This window comes from Aethalodelphis obliquidens, unplaced genomic scaffold, assembly GCF_003676395.1.
Source record: "Aethalodelphis obliquidens isolate GAN/ISIS:26980383/991018 unplaced genomic scaffold, ASM367639v1 scaffold30, whole genome shotgun sequence".
Classification (NCBI taxonomy): Eukaryota; Metazoa; Chordata; class Mammalia; order Artiodactyla; family Delphinidae; genus Aethalodelphis; species Aethalodelphis obliquidens.
In genome coordinates, this window is record NW_020837974.1 from 6,771,893 (window position 1) to 6,794,366 (window position 22,474).

Consider the following 22,474-nt stretch of genomic DNA (forward strand, 5'->3'; position numbering starts at 1 on the left):
CTTTGCGTTCCTCTCGGCACAATATAGCTGAAACTAGTCCTTTGAAATTTAGCGGGAATTATCATCCCTCAGGAGGACCATAGCTGCGCACGCGCAGGACACCCACTCTTTCTCGTCAGCAATCTTTGCAGCCTCGACAGCCAATCAGAGTTATCGTCGGAGCCGAGTTCCGAAGACTCACCAATCGAGTGTGGGAGGCGGTCAGCCCTGGAGGCAGTGGCGAGAGGGGGCGGGAACAAGGAGAGAGCACGCACAGTTCTCGCAGCCAGGGTCTCAGCAGCCCAATCCGAGAGGCCTGAGGTCTGAAGGCAGTGGGGCGTGGCGTTGGCAGCTCCCGCAACTCGAGGCCGTCCAATGCCGGGCCAATCAGACTGAGGAGGTGGAGGAGGCTAGCCAATCAGCGTGCAGGACAGGAGACGCAGGGGGTTGAGGAGTCTCGCGCGGCTGCTGCCGGCTCCCTAGCTTCTGTCGGGGGAGCCGGGCGTGCGGGGGCGGTTGAGGAGGCGGGAAGGCGGCAGTGGTTGAAGGGGCGATTCCTGACTTGCAGGGAGGAGGTCCGAGGGGTTGAGCAGCCATGGTGATGGCAGCGAAGAAGGGCCCAGGGCCGGGTGGCGGGGTCGGCGGGGGAAAGGCGGAGGCGGAGGCGGCCTCGGAGGTGTGGTGTCGCCGGGTGCGGGAGCTGGGAGGCTGCAGCCAGGCCGGGAACCGCCACTGCTTCGAGTGCGCCCAGCGCGGGGTCACCTACGTGGATATCACCGTGGGCAGCTTCGTCTGCACCACCTGCTCCGGCCTCCTGTGAGTGGACCGGCGCGGGGGGAGGACCGGGAAGGAGCGGCGGAGAGTTGGCGTTGAGGACAGCGGGGACCCGGGGCGAAGGGACAGAGCCGGGGGCGGTGGGGAGGCCTGGGACGCGCAGGATGTGCCGAGAGGGTCGTCTGCTGCAGGGGTGTCACGGGGAAGGCGAAGGGTCAGGGGCGACAAAAAACGATTGGAGTCGCGATGCAGGGGAAAGGAAAGACAGCGTGAGAACTGGAGAAACTCCCTAAAGGAGGCGAGGCGATCCGAAAGTGGGGAGAATTGAAGGAAACTGGGGTCGGGTGGGGGTTAGAGATTTAAGGGGCCAGAGAATGATAGACACCTTGAAAGGGAACTTCATGTAGGTGGAGGGCAAACAGGAAAGAGGTAGAGCAAGCTAGACTCAACATGAAGGGGAAGCTTTCTTCCTTCTGGCTTGTGCCCATCCTGGATTGTGAGACGGAGAAACCAATTTAAAATAGGTAAGTTAACCCAGGTTGACAGCACAACGGTAATGGCAGGTAAAGAGCCACGTTCCAGTGTTCAGGAACAGATCCTAATCTTGCAGGGCTTTAGAATGCTACCCAGAGGGAGATTTCTTACAATTCTAAGAGATGAATGCTGATGGGTTGCCCTGTTAGAGAACTTAACTTTTCCAGAGGTTTGGGGGTCTGGATGAGCCATCCTTAAGTGTAATAATTTACACCTTTAAGCTCCTTGTTACCATGGCTTGCTCGTGGTAGTAACATCTGGCGACTCTTTCTAGATTTGGGGGGGGGGCGTTGTTGAATAATCTGCAGTGCTACCTTGGCACTGGCACCGAATTTGGTCATGCCTGAGCTAATTTAGAGCCACAGATTTCTAGCCCAGATTTCTGGTTATATAGTAAGGTTCTTTTTTCCCCCTAAGGGAGTTATCTGGTTAGATGCATGACTAACATTTGATACCAAGCCTGCATGTCTATCTTTATAAGCTTATCAGGGGCTTTATTTTGACTTTTTTAGTATTAATACATTAGTTTGGTTGGTTTCATTTTTAACTAGGAGCGCTTTCCTTGTTCTTACATCTTTAGGAGCTGAGGAGGGAGTGGTATTGTTCTTGCGTGACAGATGGGAGAACAGAAGCAAAGAGAGGTTTAGTAACTTATCCAATGCCAGATGGGGGTTGCTGTTTTCAGCATTTGTTGTTCCATATTAGTTATGATCATGGCAGAGCAGAAATGAGGGTCCAGGTCTCCTCATGCAGTTTAGGATTATTTCTCTATTCGATTCTTACTTCCTTAGCCAAACTTCTATGTTTTAATCAACCTTACTTGTGTGTTGTGAGGATAGACTTGACTTCCGTCTAAGTAAAAGCATTGTGGCTCTTGGGATAGTGGTTTAGAACACGAACAGTAACGTGTCAAAAGTTGAGATAGAGGCTCAAAGGAAGTCAAAGGATAGAGACTCGAGACTGGGACAAGTACTTTGAGGAGAATAGGAGCAAAGTTTAGGAATATTTATAGTGCAGAGTACAAAGAGCAGATTCCTGAAGATCCTGTTATGAGAAGGCAAATCTGATTACAGAGTCTGGAGAGAAGTCAAAGGAAGCAGGGGGATAACACTGATGGCATATCAGAGTCTAGGTCCCAGGAAGAAAATACCAGGAAGCAGTGTTAACTCATTCCCCTAGTCAGCTGCGAAGGCGTGAAAGCTAAAACGCTGAATAAATGGAAAGTGCTGACATCATTATCATTATTTTATAGATCTTGGTTTAAAGTATCCCATAGACAACACTTCCCTTCTATAATGAATGTCCCTCAATCAGGACAGAAGGAGGGCCAAGGGATCTGGCTCACATTAAAAACCCGGTTTCTTTTGCTGGACAAGTTAACTCCTTAAACATCAGTGCACAATTTGCAGAACTTTACCACTTCCTCCTGTGGTCACTATTGTTGAGCTCACTGGTGAAAAGTCAAACACCTGTGATCTGGACAGACAGTGGGTGGGGCTGACGATGGCCTAAGGTTGCTTAATAGAGAAGTACCTCAAGAGGCCTGTCTCTGTCTGTGGCGCACGTAACTTCCAACTAGGGGCTTAGCTCCTTAGGAAGCTAAGTTCCTATAGGACCAAGTGGTGGGAATCTACCAGCCTCCCCCTTTTCTTTTAGTTTCAAAAGATTCTCGAAAGGACATTTTTGCTTAGTGTTTTGGTAAAGCATTATGGGAATCACTCAGAGTGATTCTCAAGGTGGTAGACTTTAGGGAACGCATTTTGGTGGTGGGGAAATCAGAAGCTAGGCCAACTGTTTGTTAGCAGGAAGTGAGGGTAGAGTGAAGGGTCAAGAAGCTGGACCAATAAATGAAGCTGAACTGAAGGCATGTTGAGATTATAAAGAGACAAATTTCAGAAGAAACTCTACAAGAAAGGTTTAGTTGCCCTGGCTGTGACCATCTGCTGGGGTTCTGGTGGTTTGGTACTTCTCCTTTGCTAATTGGAGTCGTAATAGCATGGACTAGGGCAAAGCATGTAAAGCTTTAAAAGGGGTCTTCACAAAGTATTACCAGTGTCCTTTGATGTACCTTGGGAAGGGCTGGGAGCTGGCAGGTGGGCCATAGGCAGAATGTGAGGTGGGGCGTGCTTACTGCTGGCTGTAGAGTGAGGAGGGGGCACACAGCCCAGCAGGCAATGGAGAGGCGTGGCTCCACGGTGACCCACACACCAGTCAACGTCTTAAATCCACATGGTTGCTTGCCCACAGATTTGGATTTTGTGGTGCTAGTGAAAATCGTAGTAGTAGGCCAATATCTTGCATCAGTCTATCAGTCAACAAATGTTTGTCAAGTGTCTTTGAGCCCCAGACACTGTTTTAGGCACTGGAGTTGTGGTAATGAACAAAACTGACAAAGTCCTATCTTCATGTAGCTTGCATCCTAGGGGAGGCCTTGGACTCTAAATAAACCATGAAATATATAATTTCAGGTAGTGATAAGTGCTACGAAGTAAACTAAAGTTCAGCATGGGCTAGAGAGTGATGAGAACTCATATTCAGCTATGATGATGAAAAGAGAAGAAATATTCTTGCTTAAAATAAAGAGGATACTGAAGGGGAAGAAATTGAAGTATCATACTTCACACCATAGCCAGAGAAAGGAGACAGAGGCTTGGCTTTCTTTTGAAAGCCAGTTTTCTGTTGAGTGTGTTACAAATATGTCGACCACTTAGGGGGCTGGAGTGTTCTGGGGCAGTGAGCAGAATTGCCAGGGTTCCCTTCGGGCTGGATTGACTGATAATAACAAAGTTGACTGTTCCAGCCAAAGTTGAATTTCCCAAGATCTGAAGAAAAATTGAGATTTTAATAGTGGGGGCGGGTATGGCTGTGCCTTCAGCTCTGCATATGCGAGCTCATTCTTTCTGTCTTTTTCAATGAGAAATTTTTTCTCAGCTCAAGCAGAAACCCACAGTGTTGGTGTGAGGGCCTGAGAGAGAGGCTGCTAATTTCTGCCGTTTCTAAATTTACATACATGCTGCCACAGTGGTAGGTCCCAAATTTGACCTAGTTTTATTCATTTGGTTTTCTTCCAATACCTAATTTCCTTAACCTGGATAGAGATCCTTTTACTCTCCCTAATCTATTCATGCGCTTGTCTGTTCAGTTATACTTCTAACTCTTCAACTAGAAGACGAATCTGCCATCTGAAGCTAGGGGGGGTAAAAATTGCCACTGAAAAGGACTTCTTTCCAAAGCAGTGCCTCAGTGTTCCTTCTTGTTCTGGTTTGCTTGGATGCCTCAGTGGAGAAATGAAAAGAAAAGAAAAATGCCTCAACTTTTCTTTAAAAAGGAAATAGATGGAGAGGCCTGAGATCTCATTGGCATCTGGGCTAGGCACTATCTTTGACACCCAGTTTTTCAGCCAAGTATGTGACATGCTTCCCTGACCTGTCTGTCTGAGTCTATCCTTTAATCCATCATCTTTCAGGTCTCAGTAGTGGCTATTTGTCTCTTCTACTTCTTTACAACTTTATTCTGACAGTGGGATTAAGTCAGGATTGAGGCGGACGGAGACCTGGACTGGATGTCAAGAGATGTGCTTGACAGCTCTTTATTTGTGACAAGTTGCTACCCTCCTGGTGCCTTAGTTTCCCTGTCTGGCTCGCTAATAGCTGTTCCTAACCGAAACACTTTTATCTCCATGGAAGGAAAGGTATAGTATGTTGTTCAATAATTCAGTACTTTTCCATCTGTCTGGGCTGGAGAGGTAGACGTATGCCTTGCCCTTATTTTAGTCCTGTCCCTCCATCCCCTCGCACCTCACCTTTCTTTTTTAAAAAAAATTATTTTATTTTATTTTTGGCTGCGTTGGATCTTTGTTGCTGCGTGCGGGCTTTCTGTAGTTGCGGCGAGAGGGGGCTACTCTTCGTTGCGGTATGTGAGCTTCTTGTTATGGAGCACGGGCTCTAGGCGCACGGGCTTCAGTAGTTGAGGCACAAGGGCTCAGTAGTTGTGGCTCGCGGGCTCTAGAGCACAGGCTCAGTAGTTGTGGCGCATGGGCTTAGTTGCTCCACGGCATGTGGGATCTTCCCGGACCAGGGATCAAACCCGTGTCCCCTGCATTGGCAGGCGGATTCTTAACCACTGCTCCACCAGGGAAGTCCGCATCTCTCCTTTCATATTCACTTCTGCCAGGCAGAGATGGACAGAGTCTCTAAAATTACAGATTTAGGCATTTTATTGTATAGGGCCTTTGGACAACTTGAAAAGCTCCTAAGAAAATAATAAATTAACAAAGGGATGAGAAGAAAGGGGGCAAAATGTGAAAGGATTGAGATTGAGCCTGAAGAGGAAGGTAGCTGGTAGTATCAGGATTCCACGTGTCTCTACGTGAGGGCAGCTGTTTATTATTGTCACTGAGGAAGAACTTCAGGAAATGGATCGAAGCAGGGGACTTTCAGTTAGGAAGGAGTTCCTTAAAATTAGTGAAATTGACCCTGGAGCAGGGTAATGGGGAGCCTTCCTAAGAGGAACTCTTCTTGGTAATGTTTGGGTCCAAGATAAGAGCTAACCTGGTTTAGCTGAACCCTGCTCAGAGGCAGAGGAATGGAATCCCAGGGGCAAAGAAACACAATCTAGAGTGTATGAATTTGAACACAAATATTCAGAGGTAAGGAATGCCCGAGTCCAGATCTGGCACAAATGAAGGAACTTGGGTGCTGGGTAGAACTGTTTTTTTCCACTGCCGACCTGGCAGAACCCTTCTTATCTGGGCAGCTGAGCAGGTTTGAGGCTTCTATGAAGCAAGATAGAAACAAAACATGGGCCAGTTTGAGGGTGATGACCACAGAGAAACAAAAGATGTGGTATTTGCAGAAATAGTAGTATGCTTAATACAAGCAAAGGGAAGGGAGAGAGGCAAAGAGAGGGAGGATTGGGCAGACTTTAGGATCTCTGCAAGTCGCTTCACTTGCCAAGTGATTCAGAGTGCTTCAGAGAGTGAGTCAGAGTACTTCAAGTGCCATTTAGGTGCCCTGTGAAAAGGAAACTGAAGTAGAAGAAGACATCATGACTGGGCTGAAGGCTTGAGCCCTAATAATGTACTTGCCTTCAACTAGAGAAACTTGCCCTATTCTGGGCAAATACCTTTATCTCTATTTCCCCAGCTCCTCCTGGTTAGAAATAATAGAATAAATTTGCTGTGATAACCAAAGAGCAGTGCCTCCTTCAAGCTCTCACTTCTTCTTGTTTTGGGGAGAACCTGAGAGTTATGTTGGGGAGACTGGCTGCAAGTTGGAGAGTTGGGTCTGTTTAATTCCAGGCCAGTGATTCCCATCTGGCCCAGTGCATGACCCTGGTTTGTACCCGGTAACACACAACACTCCTAGACCATTTGATTTCGGCTCCTGGGAGGAGAGGGGCTCTCATTTCTAAATTGCTTCTCTTGGCCAGCAGTGGCCTCCCTGTGATTCAGAGACAAACGCTCTGACTCATAGGCCGTGTAACGAGGCCCTCTTCCTGGGCTGCAGTGTTGCCTTGTAGACTCTCCCTGCCCCCAAACCGTGGCTCTGGTTATACATGATCCAGTCTACAGACATCAAGGTCAGAGCAGTGCTTTTTGTACTGTGCTATGGAAACATCCTGTTCCACCAGATTCATTTGGCCCAAAGCACCTAAATCACTTCTTTTCTCTGCCTTTCCTTTAACCTTTCTCCACCCCACCTCAAAACCCCTCCAATCCAAGCTCAGCCAGAGGAAGTTCTGTTGCTCTAAGCATCCCCTCTAGACTGATGAGTGGGTCAAGTTCCCCGCCCCCCACCCCTGCCAAGGAAGCACACCTCCCTGTTTATACTTTGCTAACAGTTCCTGGTTGTCCTGTCAGGAAATGTCAATGACCTTTTTGTGATAGGCTTAGAATCTGTTTTTCTAGTGTAAACATAATACATTTTACTTTTCCCATGACCATTTCTCTTCCCTCACTGCTGCATCCTGGTGCCACGTCCTCCCCCATCTGACTGTGCGCCTGCTGCATTGCGAAGTACCCTCTCCGGGCTCTTTGGCTCCTTCTTGGAAGCAAGTGATCGAGGACTAGGTCCTATAATTTTTGCATCCCCCACAGTGCCAAACGCAATGCTTTGTGTTTTATTTAGCAAAGTAAATATTTGTCAGTGGGAGGTGATAGGGCGGCCTGGGATCATAGGAACAGAGAGGTCTGCTCTGGCTAGACCTCGGAAAGGCCTGGCATTCCCAGGGGGAAGGGCACAGTGGTTAAGGTGAGAAAGGGCAAGGGAAAGAGTATCAAAGTGGGAAGTCTGGACTGCGGGATGTCTGGACTTCAGGACCAAAACAGAACCAAGCCACTGGTAAGAGAGGCTTTAGGAGAGAAAACTGGAGTCTCTGAAATGCAATCAGAAGAGAGTCTTCAGGTCAAATCAGGTTTAAGAGCTATGGTTTGACACCGAGTTACAAAGCCTGGCTTTTGGTTTTCCCGGCTCTCATCTTTCCTCAGGGCATCCGTCCTCTTTGATATTGCTTATCTTTTAAAGGGGTATTTTGAAACCCATCCAAGTCTAGTAGCAGAATTGCTGAAAACACCCCCAGTTGTAGCCTCCAGTGTCCTTCCTGTCCTTGGTTAGAATCCCATAATCGGTAACTTGTCCAAAAGAGCAGCTGTCCTTCACTGTTTACCTTGTACTCTGTCTTCTGCCCATTCTCCCCGCCCAGGCTGCCTTCACTCATGCTAACCCACGCACTGCCGTTCTGCCAGGCTTGCCTGGGCACCTGTATTCATCGTGTGTACCTGTAAGCCTGCATGTGTGATTTCTCCACCTTTCCCTAAGATTTCCATCTGGTAAATTTTGTTCGCTTTCCTGAGGGCGTCAGCCAGGACCGTATTCTAGAGTTACTTTTATTTTCACGTCTTGCTTTGCCCATTTTTTCCAGGGGAGTGAAAACCAGAAGAGGGCTTATCAGTTGAGACTGTCTTTCTTGCATGTGCCCGTGGTCTTTCACTCTGACCCCAGGGTCTAATTTATTTGTTTTGGTTCAGCCAGTTGTGTTTTCATGTGATGAGGGCCATAGGTTCAGACTAGAGTAAAACTGAAGGTAAGGAAAGGGGAACCTCTGAAAGCCTGCCTGGCTTGGCCCCAGGCTCCCGTTAGAGCACTCTGGAGGGCAGCTGAGTGGGGGCGAGGAAGCCTTCTCAGCTGTAATCTCCACAGGGCATCTGTGGGCAGAGCTGGACTCCCAGGGAGTTAACAGAATACACAGAGCTGGCACAAAAGCATCCCTACAGGGTATATGTTCCTGACTCATGCCCGTCTCATACTCATGATTGAACCTGACTTCCTCCTGCTTCATTGAAAGATCTAGAAGTGAAAGAAAGTCTGGAATACTTCTTTTCCCAGAGATCACTCCCTAAAAAGGGGGGCCCGCTCCATCCCTCCACCACACCGCCCTCCTGTGTAGTCAAGAGGGGGAGCAGCCAGCCTAGGGACTCTTGTCTCCAAATCTTATCTGTGTTGGTATTATCAGGGATAGTCACGGGCCTTCGTTTTTGCTTTCCCTCATGCATGAGGGATTTGTGTCTCCATGGGCTCTGGGACCCTGAGGATGTGCTATAGGTCTCAAACAGTGATGAAGCAGGAAACGGGAAGTGGGCCCATGCCAGAGTTCCCAGAAATACCCCTCAGCCTGAACACTCAGCTGCTGTGGTCTGAGCCGAGGTAGAGGAGGCTCCTGGATGGGCAGGCTCTACCTTTCTCTCCAGAATGACTGGGGTTCCCTGTCTCTCATGAGAAGCCTCCAGAACATTCTTGCCTCCCTTCTTTCCTTGAATTAGGAAGTAGCTTCAGTCAGAGAGTTTCATGTACGTGTAGTTTTATCCTTTCCCCCTCCCTCTCCTCCCATAAACAGACCTGCAGTGCTGGTGGCATTCTACTTCTCTTTTTTTCTATTTGTCTCCCACAGGAGAGGCCTGAACCCCCCTCATCGTGTCAAGTCCATCTCCATGACAACTTTCACTGAGCCTGAAGTAGTGTTCCTGCAATCCCGTGGAAACGAGGTGAGCCACCCCAGACGGAAGGGTTCCAGGCTGCAGTTGCCCTATCTGTCGGTGGAGCTTTGCCTCAAGAGTATAGAAAAGCCCTACAGTTTTCTTTTTTGTTCGAGTTTCCCTTATTTTTTAATATGTAAGGTATCTTAACTTATGTCCAGGTGTACATTTACAGACTTAGTTATAAAATTTGGGGTTTGTCCAGGCCCCTTGTTGGAAGAATCAGGGGAAGAAGCAAAATCTCTGTCGGGGGTGGCTCCTGGGCACTCGAGGGGGGAAATGCTCCACAGTGACGAGCGTTCAGGGTTGACTGAGCCAGGCCCTCCGAGCAAGAGCTCCTGGAGCCAGCTCTGCTGACTGGAGCCTCGGCAACTGGGTCTAAGCCATGTCGTTTACTTGAAAGGGAGTTAAACCCCTTCTCCAGCTAAATCTGCTGGTGGGAAGATGCCAGCCTTGGTGTCAGCAGTATCCCTAGCTTATGGGTGACAGACTTAACTTGGAGGGTGCAAACAAGGGCCTCTAGGGGGTGTTCTGGAAGCCACAGTTCTGAAAATTGCTCCTGACCCCACCTCCATCCAAATTTAGTCCCTCTTAGTTCTCATGGCCCTCTGTTTTCTTTCACAAGATGTGTCACAGTGTGTCATTATAAATGTATTTTTATTTATCTAAGGCATGACCTCCCCGTTAGATGATCCACTCTGCGAGGGCAGGGATCATGTCTGTTTTGTAGGTGTACCCAGATCCTCACATTGTGTCCATGCTCGATAAACGTCTATTGATGAATGAGCTGGAAATGGTTTGACTCCCATTTCATGCTTTCTGCCTCAGTTTCTTTGCCACCTGACTTCATTCCTTTAGGTTTGCAGGAAGATTTGGCTGGGTCTTTTCGATGCTCGCACATCTTTAATACCAGATTCCAGGGATCCTCAGAAGGTGAAGGAGTTTCTCCAGGAAAAATATGAGAAGAAAAGATGGTAAGGAGGAGGAAAGAGATTGCTCTGGAGACATGTGTCCAAGACACACTTCATCTTACAGTCCAGTTTCCAGAGCTGAACTGGGGCTTCTCTCAAAGGCTAGACGAGGGTTGAGTCTGTTCCCTTCAGATTCAGTTAGGGCCGAATTCTGACTTCAAAATAACAAAGGTACAGGAAAGAACAACTTGCTCTTGGTCACTAACCTTGCAGATTTGATGTCCCCTCTTTTGGGGAGACAGTACACTGGTTGGAGGGGAGAGCTAGGGCCCCCACTAGGGAGTCTGGGTTCATTTTTATAGCTCAGCTGATCTCATTTATGGAGAGAGGTGGCTGGGAGCACATGTCCTCTAGCTTCAATGCTTTTAACCCGTGATTCATATGTCCCCTGTTTTCCTGCTGAGGAAACAGCATCTCTGTTCTCTCTTGCCTTTTCTCTCCCCAGGTGTCACTTCCTATTGTTCGATTTCTGGGGGGTGGGGGGGTGTGCACGGTTGGGGGTAACTCTGGGGTGGAGAAGAGAATTCAGGGAGCAAGGAGACTGGTGTGGATAAAACAGAATTTTGGAGTCCCTTCGGGGGGCGGTCCTTGGGATAAAGAAAATACATCCGGAGTAGAGACCACATCCACTGGAGTGGAAGGGGATTTGATCAGAAGGCGCAGCAGCTGGCAGGATAGACCGTGAGCACTTAGAAGACGAGGTGGCAGAGAAGGAGGAACCTGAAGATACTCCCAGGAAATAAAAGGGGGCCCTTGAGTAGGAAGTTGGAAAATAGGATCACCTGTTGCTCAGCATGATTGCAGGTGTTATTACTTGAAACCCAGATGGTTTGATGTGTCAGAAAGAGGAGGGAGAGATGAGGGGAAGACCAGCACAAGCCAGAGCCAACTGAACATCCCTGCAGGAGAAAAATGAGCACCTGACAGTAAAGGGGAAGCTCAAGTTAGGCAGAACTTTGCTAAGTTGCTAAATTCCCTTTGGTTCAAAAAAGAGAATCAGTAGGGAAAGTGAGAAAGGACTTTGACTGCTGTAACCTGTGTTTTCTCAAGCACCTAAGCTGACAAGGTCCAAGGTTTCACCCCTCTCCTCTTAGCCTAACTGTTCTTTCTCCAAGGTATGTCCCCCCAGACCAAGTGAAAGGGCCCACTTACACCAAAGGTGGCACCTCCACCCCCGTCCAGGGCTCCATTCCAGAAGGGAAGCCCCCGCGGACACTTCTGGGGGATCCTGTGCCATCTCTCTCGGCTGCTGCCTCCACTTCCAGCCAGGTAACTCTCAGATGTGCCCTGCAACTTATTTTGGGATTTGGGAGGCAGGGGTATCAGTTTCCTAAATCCAATCGCCTGAACTTAGCAGACGACGGTCCAAGAGGTGTGAGCAGGTTGTCAGCCCTGCTGTTCCCATGTCTTGCATCTCTCACCTTGGATCTGTATGTTTTGGAAGAAAGACCCCAACAGGAAGTGGTATTTAGGGAAGTCAGAGTATCAACTTCAAACGTGACCACTCCTCCAAGGAAATACAGGGGCCAGGACACTGCTTCAGGCGCCTGGGAAAGATGAGGAGGGGCTGTTGGGCGACATCCCTGTGTATCTCAGGGTTGCCTTGACTAACGTGCTCTAAAATACGTGGTTCTGGGAGCTGCTGCACTGAGAGGACAGGAATTAGGGATGAGAAGGGCTCAGGCACCTTCTGCCCGGGAACCCTCTGGGTTGAGGGTAGTTTCTGCCTCTCTTCTCTCTCCACTCGCCTATCTGGGGGCAGCCCGGGGAGCCATGCAAGGGCCTGGGTCATGGCTGGGATTCCGAGTGCTATATGTACTGCCTTCTCCTCCAAGTCTGTCAGTCAGTCTCAGCCCCGGACGTCCCAGCCCCGGAGCTCTCAGCCACCTCCCCCCTCCTCGGTCAAGAAAGCCAGTACTGACCTGCTGGCCGACATCGGCGGAGACCCCTTTGCTGCTCCCCAGGTGGCACCAGCTTTTGCTGCATTCCCAGCCTTTGGGGGTAAGTGGGACTTGGGAAGAGAACCTTCCTACAACATATGTCCCCATCACACAAGGAATTCACTCGGCCCTAGCTCTCTGCACAGGAATGAACGTGATGGTAATTCTGAAGTATCACGGCTGGGAGGGTGTGGGTCAGATGAGTACAGCTGGGATTGGTTTTGGGAGTTTGACCAGAAAGCATGGCAGTTGGGGGCTCCCAGCCCTCCCTCTTAGAGCATTGGAAAGAGCCTTTTTCTTAGTTTCTCTCTCTGTTAAAATGGGGCAAGGGGATTGTCACAGGTTCCATTTCCCCTGCCCTCTTCCAGAAGATCAGTAGTAGCCAGTAGAGGGTGGAACAAAGTGATTATCTAGTTTCCCTTTTTCCTTTTTAAAGCCCTTCCCCACAGCAAAATCTTTTTCCATGATTCCGCCTAAACTAGGCCCTGACAAAAATGTTAATGCCTCACGGAGTAAGGATAAAAAGTGGGGAGTGAACTTGGAGGCCTCTGAGGTGCCCTTTCCCCTGCATGTTCTGGCTCTCTGCCCCAGGCTCCTGCCAGCTCCCTCTGAAGAGGACCCTGCAGGAAGGCAGATGTCCCATTGAGCAGCCCTTGGCCTTCAGAACTAGTCCGTGTGATATGGATTACATATACATCATATATAAACATAACCTTTATATTCTCTCCACCTATAGGCCAGACGCCTTCCCATGGGGGCTTTGCCAACTTCGATGCTTTTGGCAGTAGCCCTGGCTCTTCTGCATTTGGAAGCATGCCTCCAGCTGGCCAAGCCCCGTTCCAGGCGCAGCCAGCACCCCCAGGTAAGCTCTGCCCCTCTGGCTTCCTTGCTTGCAACTGTGACCCACTGTCCACACCCATACATCACCCTGCATTCACATCCGCACCCACCCAAAGTACCGCACAAAGAGGAGAAGCTCCAGGAAAGGATGAGGGCAGTCTGATGAGGTTCTTGTCAGGAAGAAGGGGCTCTGTTCTCTTTCTTCATGTAAGGAAATGGCTAAAACTGCATCAGGAGTTGTGCAGGCTGTGCACTAGGAGGTCGCTGACTGGGAAGTAATGGAGACCCGAGTCCTAGAAAACATGAGAATGGACATGACCTTTCCCCGAGAGGGCCCCCAGGGCAAGGTCTGAGTCAGCGTCCTAGGTGGTCTCCAGAAGTCCTCAGGCATCCCTCTTAGAGCAGAAGCTTGCCAACACTGCGTCGTGTTGTTCCTGTGGGATGGAAGGAGAGTCTAAAGGCCCCTAAAGCACTTGGTCCCTCCTGAAGCTCCCAGACATCAATCAGGCTTCAGAGCTTTCGGGCTGCCTCCTTCCTTTGGGCACCCTGCACACAGGAGGGCAGCCGGAGCGCTGTGAGGACAGATGTCTGGGGACGGCCAGTGACTGACACTCTCTCTCTCCTCCCCACCTACCTGCCCTTTCCCTGCCCTACCCTCACTGCCAGCCAGTCGGATGCTAACTGGAAGTCACAGCTTCGGTAAGTTATTCCTCCCACTCCACAGCCGACCCAAGGCAGAAGCCTCTGTCTCAGGTCCTCTGACCCTAGAGTTTTGAGGTCTGGAAGGAACCCCTCAAATTTAGCCTTTAACAAAGGAGGCAGTTAGCAGTTTCCCTAGTCATGCAGCCCACAGCCCAGCAGAGCCCATCCCACAGCGCAGACTTCCTGACTCTCTGCTCTGTCCACAGCGCCCCCACCTCCCACTGTTGCTCTTGTCTTTAATTTTTTGAATGGAACAGGAAGAGACATTTTATATTGACAGAATTTAAAATTCACAACAGAGTTCTCACATTGTGAACTTAAAGTAACTGACAGAGTAGCCTTGAAATCCATAAAGCAAAAACTATTAGACGGAAAGAAAATCTGATAAATCAACAGATGGAGACTATAATAGATTCTCTCACAAGATTCATAGGTGGAGTAGATAGACGAGGAGGGAAGAGAGTTGACCATTTGAGGAACACTTTAACAAGTTTGACCTAAGAAGTATAAGTAGAACTTTGTAACAAAAATACAGAATATACATTATTTTCAAACATATAACCCTTTTATAATTTGACCATATACTGGGAAACAAAATCTCCATAAATTCTAACAAGGAGAAATTGTTATGTTATTCTATATAACATGTTATTCTATATAACATGTTATTCTATATGGTAAAAGATGTCCTAAAAAATATCCCCACACAATGTTTCATGTCCTTAAAGGCATGAAGCAGATGAGGAGAAGACACTTACAACATGGAAAACAGACAAAAAGCTAATAACCATAATGTGCCTTTTTAAACTCCTATTAATAAGAAAGACTAGAATAATGGACAAGGAATAGAAGCAGATAATACCCAGAAAAAACATGAAAATGTCCTCAACCTAACTAATCAGGGGAAACACAAATTAGAATAAGATAGTAATTTTGCACATTATATTCACAAAATTTTTAAAGATGAATAATGGCCAGTATTGTGTGGGGAAATAGGCCCTTTTGTATGCTGTTGGCAAACGTGTATACTGGTACAGGAATAATCAGTTTAGCAAGAGGGAACTATTCCCAGGAATGGGATCTGGAAAGGAAACAGCCTATTACAAGGTGGTTATAAATTGGTTGGTTCAGAGATGCATTCCTAGCGCAACTGATTAGTTTAAAGGGAGTGCTTAAACTGCCAAGCTTTAAAGGAGAGAAGGGAGGCGTCAGCCCTGGAGCCATCCCAGGCTGAGCCTGGGATGGACCGTCTGTCCAGTGTCTGCTCATCTCAAGAAGCAGACAGCCCACGGCCGGACCCAGAGCCCACCAGCGCTGACGGTGCTTGGGGAGCACCCCCGTATCATCTCCATGAGGAAAGAAAGCTCTGTTTTGCAGCTGAGGAAACTGGCTCAGCTTGGCCGAAATCAAATGTGTGATCAGTGGCAGATCCCATTCATTCCCAGCCACACCATGACCACGAGGGGGTTACTGTGAGTGTGACGTGAGGAACCACTGGGGAGGAAGTAGGAAGATTTGGGTGAGAGGTGGATGTCTCTTCTGACAAGGCTGGTTGTATTGTTATATATCTGAGGGGGAGTATGGAGAAGGGGGGTTTCTAAAAGTGCGGTTTCCCCTGAAACTGTTAGAAGGCAAGTCTACTAATCCAGCTGTGTGGAGTGAGGCTCTGGCAGTGGATAGGAAGCAAAGGAGCACAGGTATTGGGAGCGTCGGCCTCCTTTCTGAGGACGCGCCCTCGGTGCAGGGAGCCCAGCCTGCCTGAGCCAGGGCCGCTCTGCCCTCTAGCGCCGGCCAGGAGGCACACAGCACTCTCTCCCCGCCCTCGGCGGAGAGCCTGGTCCTCACTGAGGGGAGCACCCTGACCCAAGGGCCCAGAGCAAGACTGAGGAGTCGGACCCCAGTAAGGACGGGGAGCTGTGTCCGCTGGGAAAGTCCATGTACCTCGAGTCCGTCGGGCAAAGGAAAGGCCTGGGGTCTGAGAAGCCAAAGATCCACCACCGCCCTGGTGGCTTCCCAGCCTTCCTCACAGCCTGTGGGTGCGAGAGGACTGAAGACCAGGGCTCGCAGTGGCCACAGCCTAGCACTGTCCCTCAGGAAAGCCCAGGGGTTGGGGAGGGAGAGGGGCTGAGGAGAGCACTGTCCCCTGAGTGCTGGCTCTCAAGAAGCGGCCCATCCCTGGAACCTCGCAGGCAGGCCCTGGGCACTCGGCTTCCCTGCTGGCTTCTCGGCCCTTCCACGTTACAGCCGGTCCCCCATCCCCATCAGGTATGCTCTGTGCCTGGCACCAGGAAGATACCCTTAAGAGAGGGGTTTGGATAAACACAGCAGCCTCACCCTTTAGAAAAGGAAGATCCACATTACAGTTCTGAGGTGCTCAGAAGAAAGCCCAAAACTGTACTGACAAGAAACGAGGGCTGAGGTTTGAGGGGACCAGGGAGCAACGCGGATTTGAGAACCACCCCGGCCCTGCCATTTCCTTCCTTGCCTTGTGTCTTTATCTTTTCCTTTCCCTCTTCTTCCTCTCGTGTCTGAGAAAGAGAAGTATCTTCCCTTGTGAAGGTTACCTCCCTCGTCCTTTCCCACTTTCTGCAGGGCTTGGTCCCATCAGCTTTCCTATCTGAATTTCACCTCCACTTTCTCCACCTCTACCAGCATGTCCCCTTTTTCCCACAAATACACTTCAAGCTCCCGTCCTACAAAATGTCTCTGCAGCCTGACCCACGCTGGTCTCTCATCTCACCTCTCCACGGCTGTGCCTCTGGTGCAAGGAGTCAGTAGCCTTCACTTACTCATCTTTTATTGTCCTGTTTTCTCTCTTTTTTTTTTACTGAGCATTTTATGGCATAATATACAAGCTGTTCTGAACCTTGATTTTTCTTTAACTTAACAGTACTATTAGGGACTTCCCTGGCGGTCCAGTGGTTAGGACTTCACGCTTCCACTGCAGGGGGCATGGGTTTGATCCCTGGTTGGGAAACTAAGACCCTGCAAGCCGCATGGTGCGGCCAAAAAAATAAATAAATAAAATAACAGTACTGTTAGTTTTTTTTTTTTTTTTTTTTTTTTTTAGCGGTACGCGGGCCTCTCACTGTTGTGGCGTCTCCCGTTTCGGAGCACAGGCTCCAGACGCGCAGGCTCAGCGGCCACGGCTCACGGGCCCAGCCGCTCCGCGGCACGTGGGATCTTCCCGGACCGGGGCACGAACCCGCGTCCCCTGCATCGGCAGGTGGACTCTCAACCACTGCACCACCAGGGAAGCCCTAGATTTTTTTTTAGTAGTACATTAAGAGCTTCCTCATTCTTTTGTATAGCTGCACCACTGTCCAACTTATGTCTAGACCATAATTTATCTGCTCAGTTCCCTGTTGTTGAATATTTAGGATGTTCCAGTCTTTTGCTGTTAAACAGCGCTGCAGTTAATAACCCTGCTTCGGCACATTGGCAAGTTATATCTGTAAGGGAATTCTTGGCAGTGGAATTGGTATAGTGGGGACCCAGTTGATACAGAAATAAACAAAAATACATCACTATAAATATGTCAAGTGCTAGGAAGGAAAAGAACAAGGTGCTAGGAGAGGAAAACCAGGATCAAACACTGGAGTCAGGAAGGCCCATGGAAGACATGGTTCTGTTAAGCCTGCAGGGTGAGTAGGAGTTAGCAGGCCAAGGCCATGGGCAAGGCCTCTTGTTCAAGGCAGCGTGGAAAGGCCAGAGCTGAGGGCTGTGGGTCGGGCCCTTTCCGCTCGTGTTTACCATCTGAGCCAGCCATCCTGTGTTTCCTTTGAGACCTTGTCTTGCTTCTCTGACCCTGGAAGTAGTATCTCATAGGTATGATAATACCTCACATTTGTGTTATGCTTTGTAGATTTCAAAATACTTTATCTCAGAGGGCCTTTACAGCCACCCTACAGGGGGCGGGGTTGGGGAGCAAGAACAAAAGTGGGCTCCGGAGAGTGAGAGAGATGGTTTGCTGAAGTCACAGCGGTAGCAGGTGGCAGAACCACAACTGGAATCCAGTTCTTCTCCCTCTGCCTGTTCAGCTGTTCATTCAGCAAACCCTTCCGGAGCACCGTCAGGAGGCGGGCACTACGTAAAGTGTGTTTCCCTTCGGTAACAAAAAGTCTTCCAGCACTCAGAAAAATCAAGCTTTTCCCCATTTGTAGCCTCATTTTACCCTCACTGTAGCCCAGAGTAGTTGGCAGGACCCCACACTACAAATGAGACTTAGACACTCAGATAAAGAGGCTTTCTTAAAATGACAGGGCCTCAGGCCTCTTCCTTCGAGACCAGGTTGCTGATTGGACCCTAACCCTAACCCTAACCCGCCCCGAGGGCTGTTCTGTAAACTTCCCCTGTGAGGCTCTTCCATGTTGACTATGAAGACCAGGGAGGGCAGGAGAGCCCTGCTGTCGGCCTTGCGCCGTGGGCAGTGCGTCCCAGCCCTGATCTGAGGTCCTGGCGTCAGGGGGCTCCCGAGAGGGGAGCAGGCGGCTCGATGGGAGTGAGAAGGGTGCTGGCGAGGCCGGAGATTTATGCTCAGCACCTCCAGTGCCATCTCCGCGTTCCCCGAGTCACCCAAGTGTCCCTGAGCCTTTCTGCCCTTCACAGCTCCTTCCCCACCCCTCTACCTGCCCCTTCATATGATTTATTCATAAATGGAAATGCTGGTTTAGGCAAAAGACAGACGTTTCCATCTCTTAAGGAAAAAAATGGGAAGTGTAATCCAGACTAGAGCAGGAGGGACGGTGACCTGGACGAGGAGGAAGAACTGCTTCTCTCTCTGCGGTGGCGGTTTTGAGCACTAGGGAGATCAAGAAGGGCTGAGTCTCACATCGCCTAGAATTCTCGGTGGGAGACAAACCCTCCTGAACTGGGTGATCCGATCCGGGGGAAGAACGGGCTGCCTCAGAGGACCCCGTTTGTGCCATCCCTCCCCTCCCCCTCCACTGCACCTCTGCCTCCATCTCTCCTCCTGCCCTTTCCGTCCTGTCTCATGCCAGCACCCCCTGTTTTACTTCCTGTGCCTGCCCAGGGAGCAGCCAGGGGACTCCATTTGGTGCCTCTCCTCTGGCACCTGCCAGTCAGCCCAACAGCCTTGCAGATACGGGCAGCCTCCTGGGACCCGGGGCATCAGCTGGAGGCATCCCTAGCAGGTAGGTCCAGATGTTGGGGAGCTTGCCATCGGGCAGGAGAGCCGGCCAGGAAAGCCTGGCCTTGCTTATACCAGCCACTCGGCTCCTCCCGTCCGGCAGGACAGAGTTTGCCATCTCCTAGTTCCTTGCCCAGCTCACCTCCTTGGTGCTAGATGATGTGCACGCCGACTTTTCTCCCCATATCACAGCATGTTCGGGATGGCCAGCCAGGTCCCCACGCTCCAGTCGGCCACCACTGGTGGAGGCGGAAGCACAGGGCTCTCCTTTGGAGGTGAGTCTTGTGTGTAGAGACCCAGGGAGGGGATCTAAGGCCAAGAGGAAATTGGGGACCCTGGAGGGAGGGGAGTGGGGAGAGATGCACACCAGGATTTAGAGGAATGCTCAGTTATCACGATATTAACCAAATGAGAAAAAAATAACCAGCTCTTCATCCCTCCTCTACCCCATTCCACCCTGAGCAGCCTTCAACCCTTTCACCACACCTGCTGCTCACGCCCAGCTGCCTTCCACCAACCCTTTCCAGCCCAATGGCTTGGCCACAGGTAAGCCTCCCAGACTGTCCCCTGGCCCTGACTCTCTCCATAGTCACCAGCCCAGGCCAGGCCGGTTTAATTTCCAGTCCACCTAGTGGGCAAAAACTAGAGGCCCCTAAGTCACCAAATCAGAATTTCGGAGTTAGAAAAGACAGGCTGCCCCTTCCCTGAGCCAGTTCCGAAGGGTTAAGGCTGACTGGTAGTGGTGGTGATTCTTTTTTCTCCAATCCTCAGTTTCCCTCTGGGAGCCCAGCCTCCTTCCCTTCTGTGTCCCACCTGAAACCATGGCCCTGTTCCCTGCCCTCCTCAGCTGGAGTCCTGTGGTCTCCTGCCCCTCCCCAGCCCCTGCCTCTGCTTTTCTCTCTCCAAACTCACACTCATGCCCCCCTTCGTTTTTTTGTTTGTTTTTTGTTGTTTTTTTGTTGTTCCTCTAAAACCTTCAGGCCAGGAAGAGAGAATAATATTCGCTACCAAGCTGACCCACGTGGCAGGCCCAACACTTAGGGCTTTACATCCATTATTTGATTTTCACAGCAGTCCGAGGAGATAGGCATGGTCCCCGTTTTAGAGATGAGAGAACTGAGGCAGAGAGGGCTGGTAATTTGCTTTGATTTATGCAGTTTAAGAGGTGGCAGAAAGCTGACCCCATGATCATAACTACCCTGCTGTCCGAGCCACAGGCCACAGGCCGGAGAGGGCAGGGTTGACACGATGCTTGGATGCTGAAGGGTTTCGTGCTCATTTCGGGTACTTCCACACCTCTGGGTGGTGAAAAACTATATCCCATTTCTGTGTCTTGGAGGGACTTAGGAAGAACTGTTCTCCTGCCCACCTTCCAGAACCTCACCTACCTCATGTCCCTCCCTCCCTCCACAGGGCCAGGCTTTGGGATGAGCGGTGCTGGGCCTGGCTTCCCCCAGACGGTGCCACCCACCGGGGCTTTTTCCAGCCCCTTCCCCCCACCGCTCTTCCCCCCACCGCTCTTCCCCCCACCGACCTCAGTGACTCAGCAGCAGAATGGTAAGGGATTCAGACCGCGCCCTCCTTTCTTACCCCATTCCCACCCCCAGGGCATCTGAGCTAGTTCCCTTTTGGACCAGCAGGGGGAGACCAGGGAAGCAACAGACCTGCCTGTGTCCTCTGATTGTTCCACAGATTTCTTCCTGGCTTTGGGGAGGCCCCCGTTGGCTGCCCACCTTGGGATGTAACTGGGCCTGCCCTGCAGGGAGGCAGGCGAGCTAGGCAGCACTAGCCCCGAGGGGCAGGGTTCCCGTCAGCTGAGTTTTTGCTCTTCCTGCCAGGCTCTTCCTTCGGAGACCAGGGATCTGCCAAGCTGGGGCAGAGGCCACTGAGCCAGCCAGCTGGGATCTCCACCAACCCCTTCATGGTGAGTGGCCGGTGCAGGGCCCGGGCCTGGTGTGGGTGTGGCCTTTCACTCTGGGGGTTGGGACAGAATCCTTCCAGGAGAAGAGGGCAATGTGGGGCGGAACCACGCCTCTTCCTCGTGAAACTGCCTTGGCCCAGCCAGGGATGAGTGGGCTAGTTAAGGAGCCTCTGCGCTCCCCGCCCCTCTGCTTGCCTCCTCGCTCCCTTATTTTCCCTCTTCCCTCAGCACAGTAATTTTGAGGGAGAAAAGAATCCTGAGCTGCATTTCTTCTGTGGCCTCCAGCTTTTCCTCCCTAATCTAACAATTTGTGGTGATTGTTTCTTTCCAGACTGGATCCTCATCAAGTCCGTTTGCCTGCAACCCTCCAAACACCAACCCATTCTTGTAGCACTGTGTCCGGGGGGCTGCTCTCTGGGGCCCCTCTACTCCCTGGAGCTCCGATGACCACTTGCCTGTGGCAGTTTTGCGGGTCTGAGACCAGATGGGTCTTCTTTCGCAGGGTAGGGGTCTGGGGATGGTGGAGGTGCTAATGCTTTGCTTGGGGCTTGCAGATAAAAGGGCAGCTTCCCGGGTCAGCCACCCCAAGGCTTCCTCCTTCCTCCTCCAGCCCCCACCCAGGCAGGGGGCCTGGGAGGCGGGCTGGCAGAGCCTGGCCTAGAGGAGCCTTGGTGTTTTATTTTTCAAATTACTAATTATGATGACAAGAGTCCTCCTCTCCTGCCCCCAGCGCTCCCTTCACTCCGAACCCTGTGGGCAGAGGAAGCTGGGGGCACAGGCTGAGCTGTGCTCCTTGTGGGAACAACTCCCCACTGCCCAGCTGTCTAACACTGTTCTCCTCGTGGGAGGAAGCACAGTGGGGAAAGCAGGGCGGAGGTGGGGATGAGGCGTGCATGGTGTTGACATGGGATGGCGATCAGACGGGACGTGGAGGTCCTGGGGAGCCAGAGTGCCCTTGGGGCCCTGGCTTGGGACAGCACCCCTTTCTCCATGTTTTCGCTTCCCCAGCTCCCTCAGGATGAATAGTTTTACCTACATACTTATACATGCCCAACTTCCGTCAAGCACTTTAGTTAGCTGTGGTGTCATGTTTGGATACCAGTGTTTTATATTTATACATAGAGAATTTTCTAATATAGCCTATTATATATATATATCTATATGTATGCATACACATACGTATCCAGATGCAGCCATTCTTCCTCTCCCAGACAGCTCTTTCACACGGGGAATGGGATCTGTGCCTCGCAGAGCCGGAGCTCCAGGGGATGGTGGGGAAGGAGGCACACTTCTCGACCACCCCGAGCCTGGGCTTTTCCAGAGAAAGGCTTTGTGCAGCTGGCTTTTTTTTTCCTTTCTTCTTCCCTTGTGCCTCTCCTGCTCCTCCCCCTGGCCCCAGATCTCTGCACCGAAGCTGTTGCAGGCAATGTTGGAAAAGAACTGCATTTGAAAGGAAAAAACGGCTCTCATGGTCTTGCTTTGGGCCAGCTTGAGGGGCCTCGTGTCAGTCAACGTGACTTCTTGGGTCGGTGCCCATGCTGCTGTTCGCCAAGGACAGAGCCAGTCCCTGTCTGAACTGGAGTCCAGTTTTAGCAGTGGAGGGAGCGGGGGAGAGGGTGCAGAGGAGGACCC

General features: G+C 50.7%; 1 protein-coding gene across 3 annotated transcripts; it reads left to right on the top strand.

Annotated features, from left to right (window-relative positions):
- The first annotated feature begins 410 nt into the window (after window positions 1-410).
- AGFG2 (ArfGAP with FG repeats 2) lies at window positions 411-22,302 on the top strand. 3 transcript variants are annotated; one of them, XM_027125976.1, is made up of 13 exons: window positions 411-795; window positions 9,235-9,328; window positions 10,178-10,293; window positions 11,406-11,559; window positions 12,126-12,291; window positions 12,967-13,092; window positions 13,737-13,769; window positions 18,805-18,925; window positions 19,114-19,196; window positions 19,387-19,467; window positions 20,335-20,478; window positions 20,760-20,845; window positions 21,174-22,302. In XM_027125976.1, the coding sequence occupies exons 1-13, from the start codon at window positions 575-577 to the stop codon at window positions 21,231-21,233; spliced, it is 1,485 nt and encodes a 494-aa protein (XP_026981777.1). In that variant the 5' UTR covers window positions 411-574; the 3' UTR covers window positions 21,234-22,302. The 3 variants fall into 3 exon arrangements, with proteins under 3 accessions (XP_026981777.1, XP_026981778.1, XP_026981779.1); XM_027125978.1 differs by lacking the exon at window positions 411-795 and adding an exon at window positions 808-1,277; XM_027125977.1 differs by lacking the exon at window positions 13,737-13,769.
- Window positions 22,303-22,474: the final 172 nt, after the last annotated feature.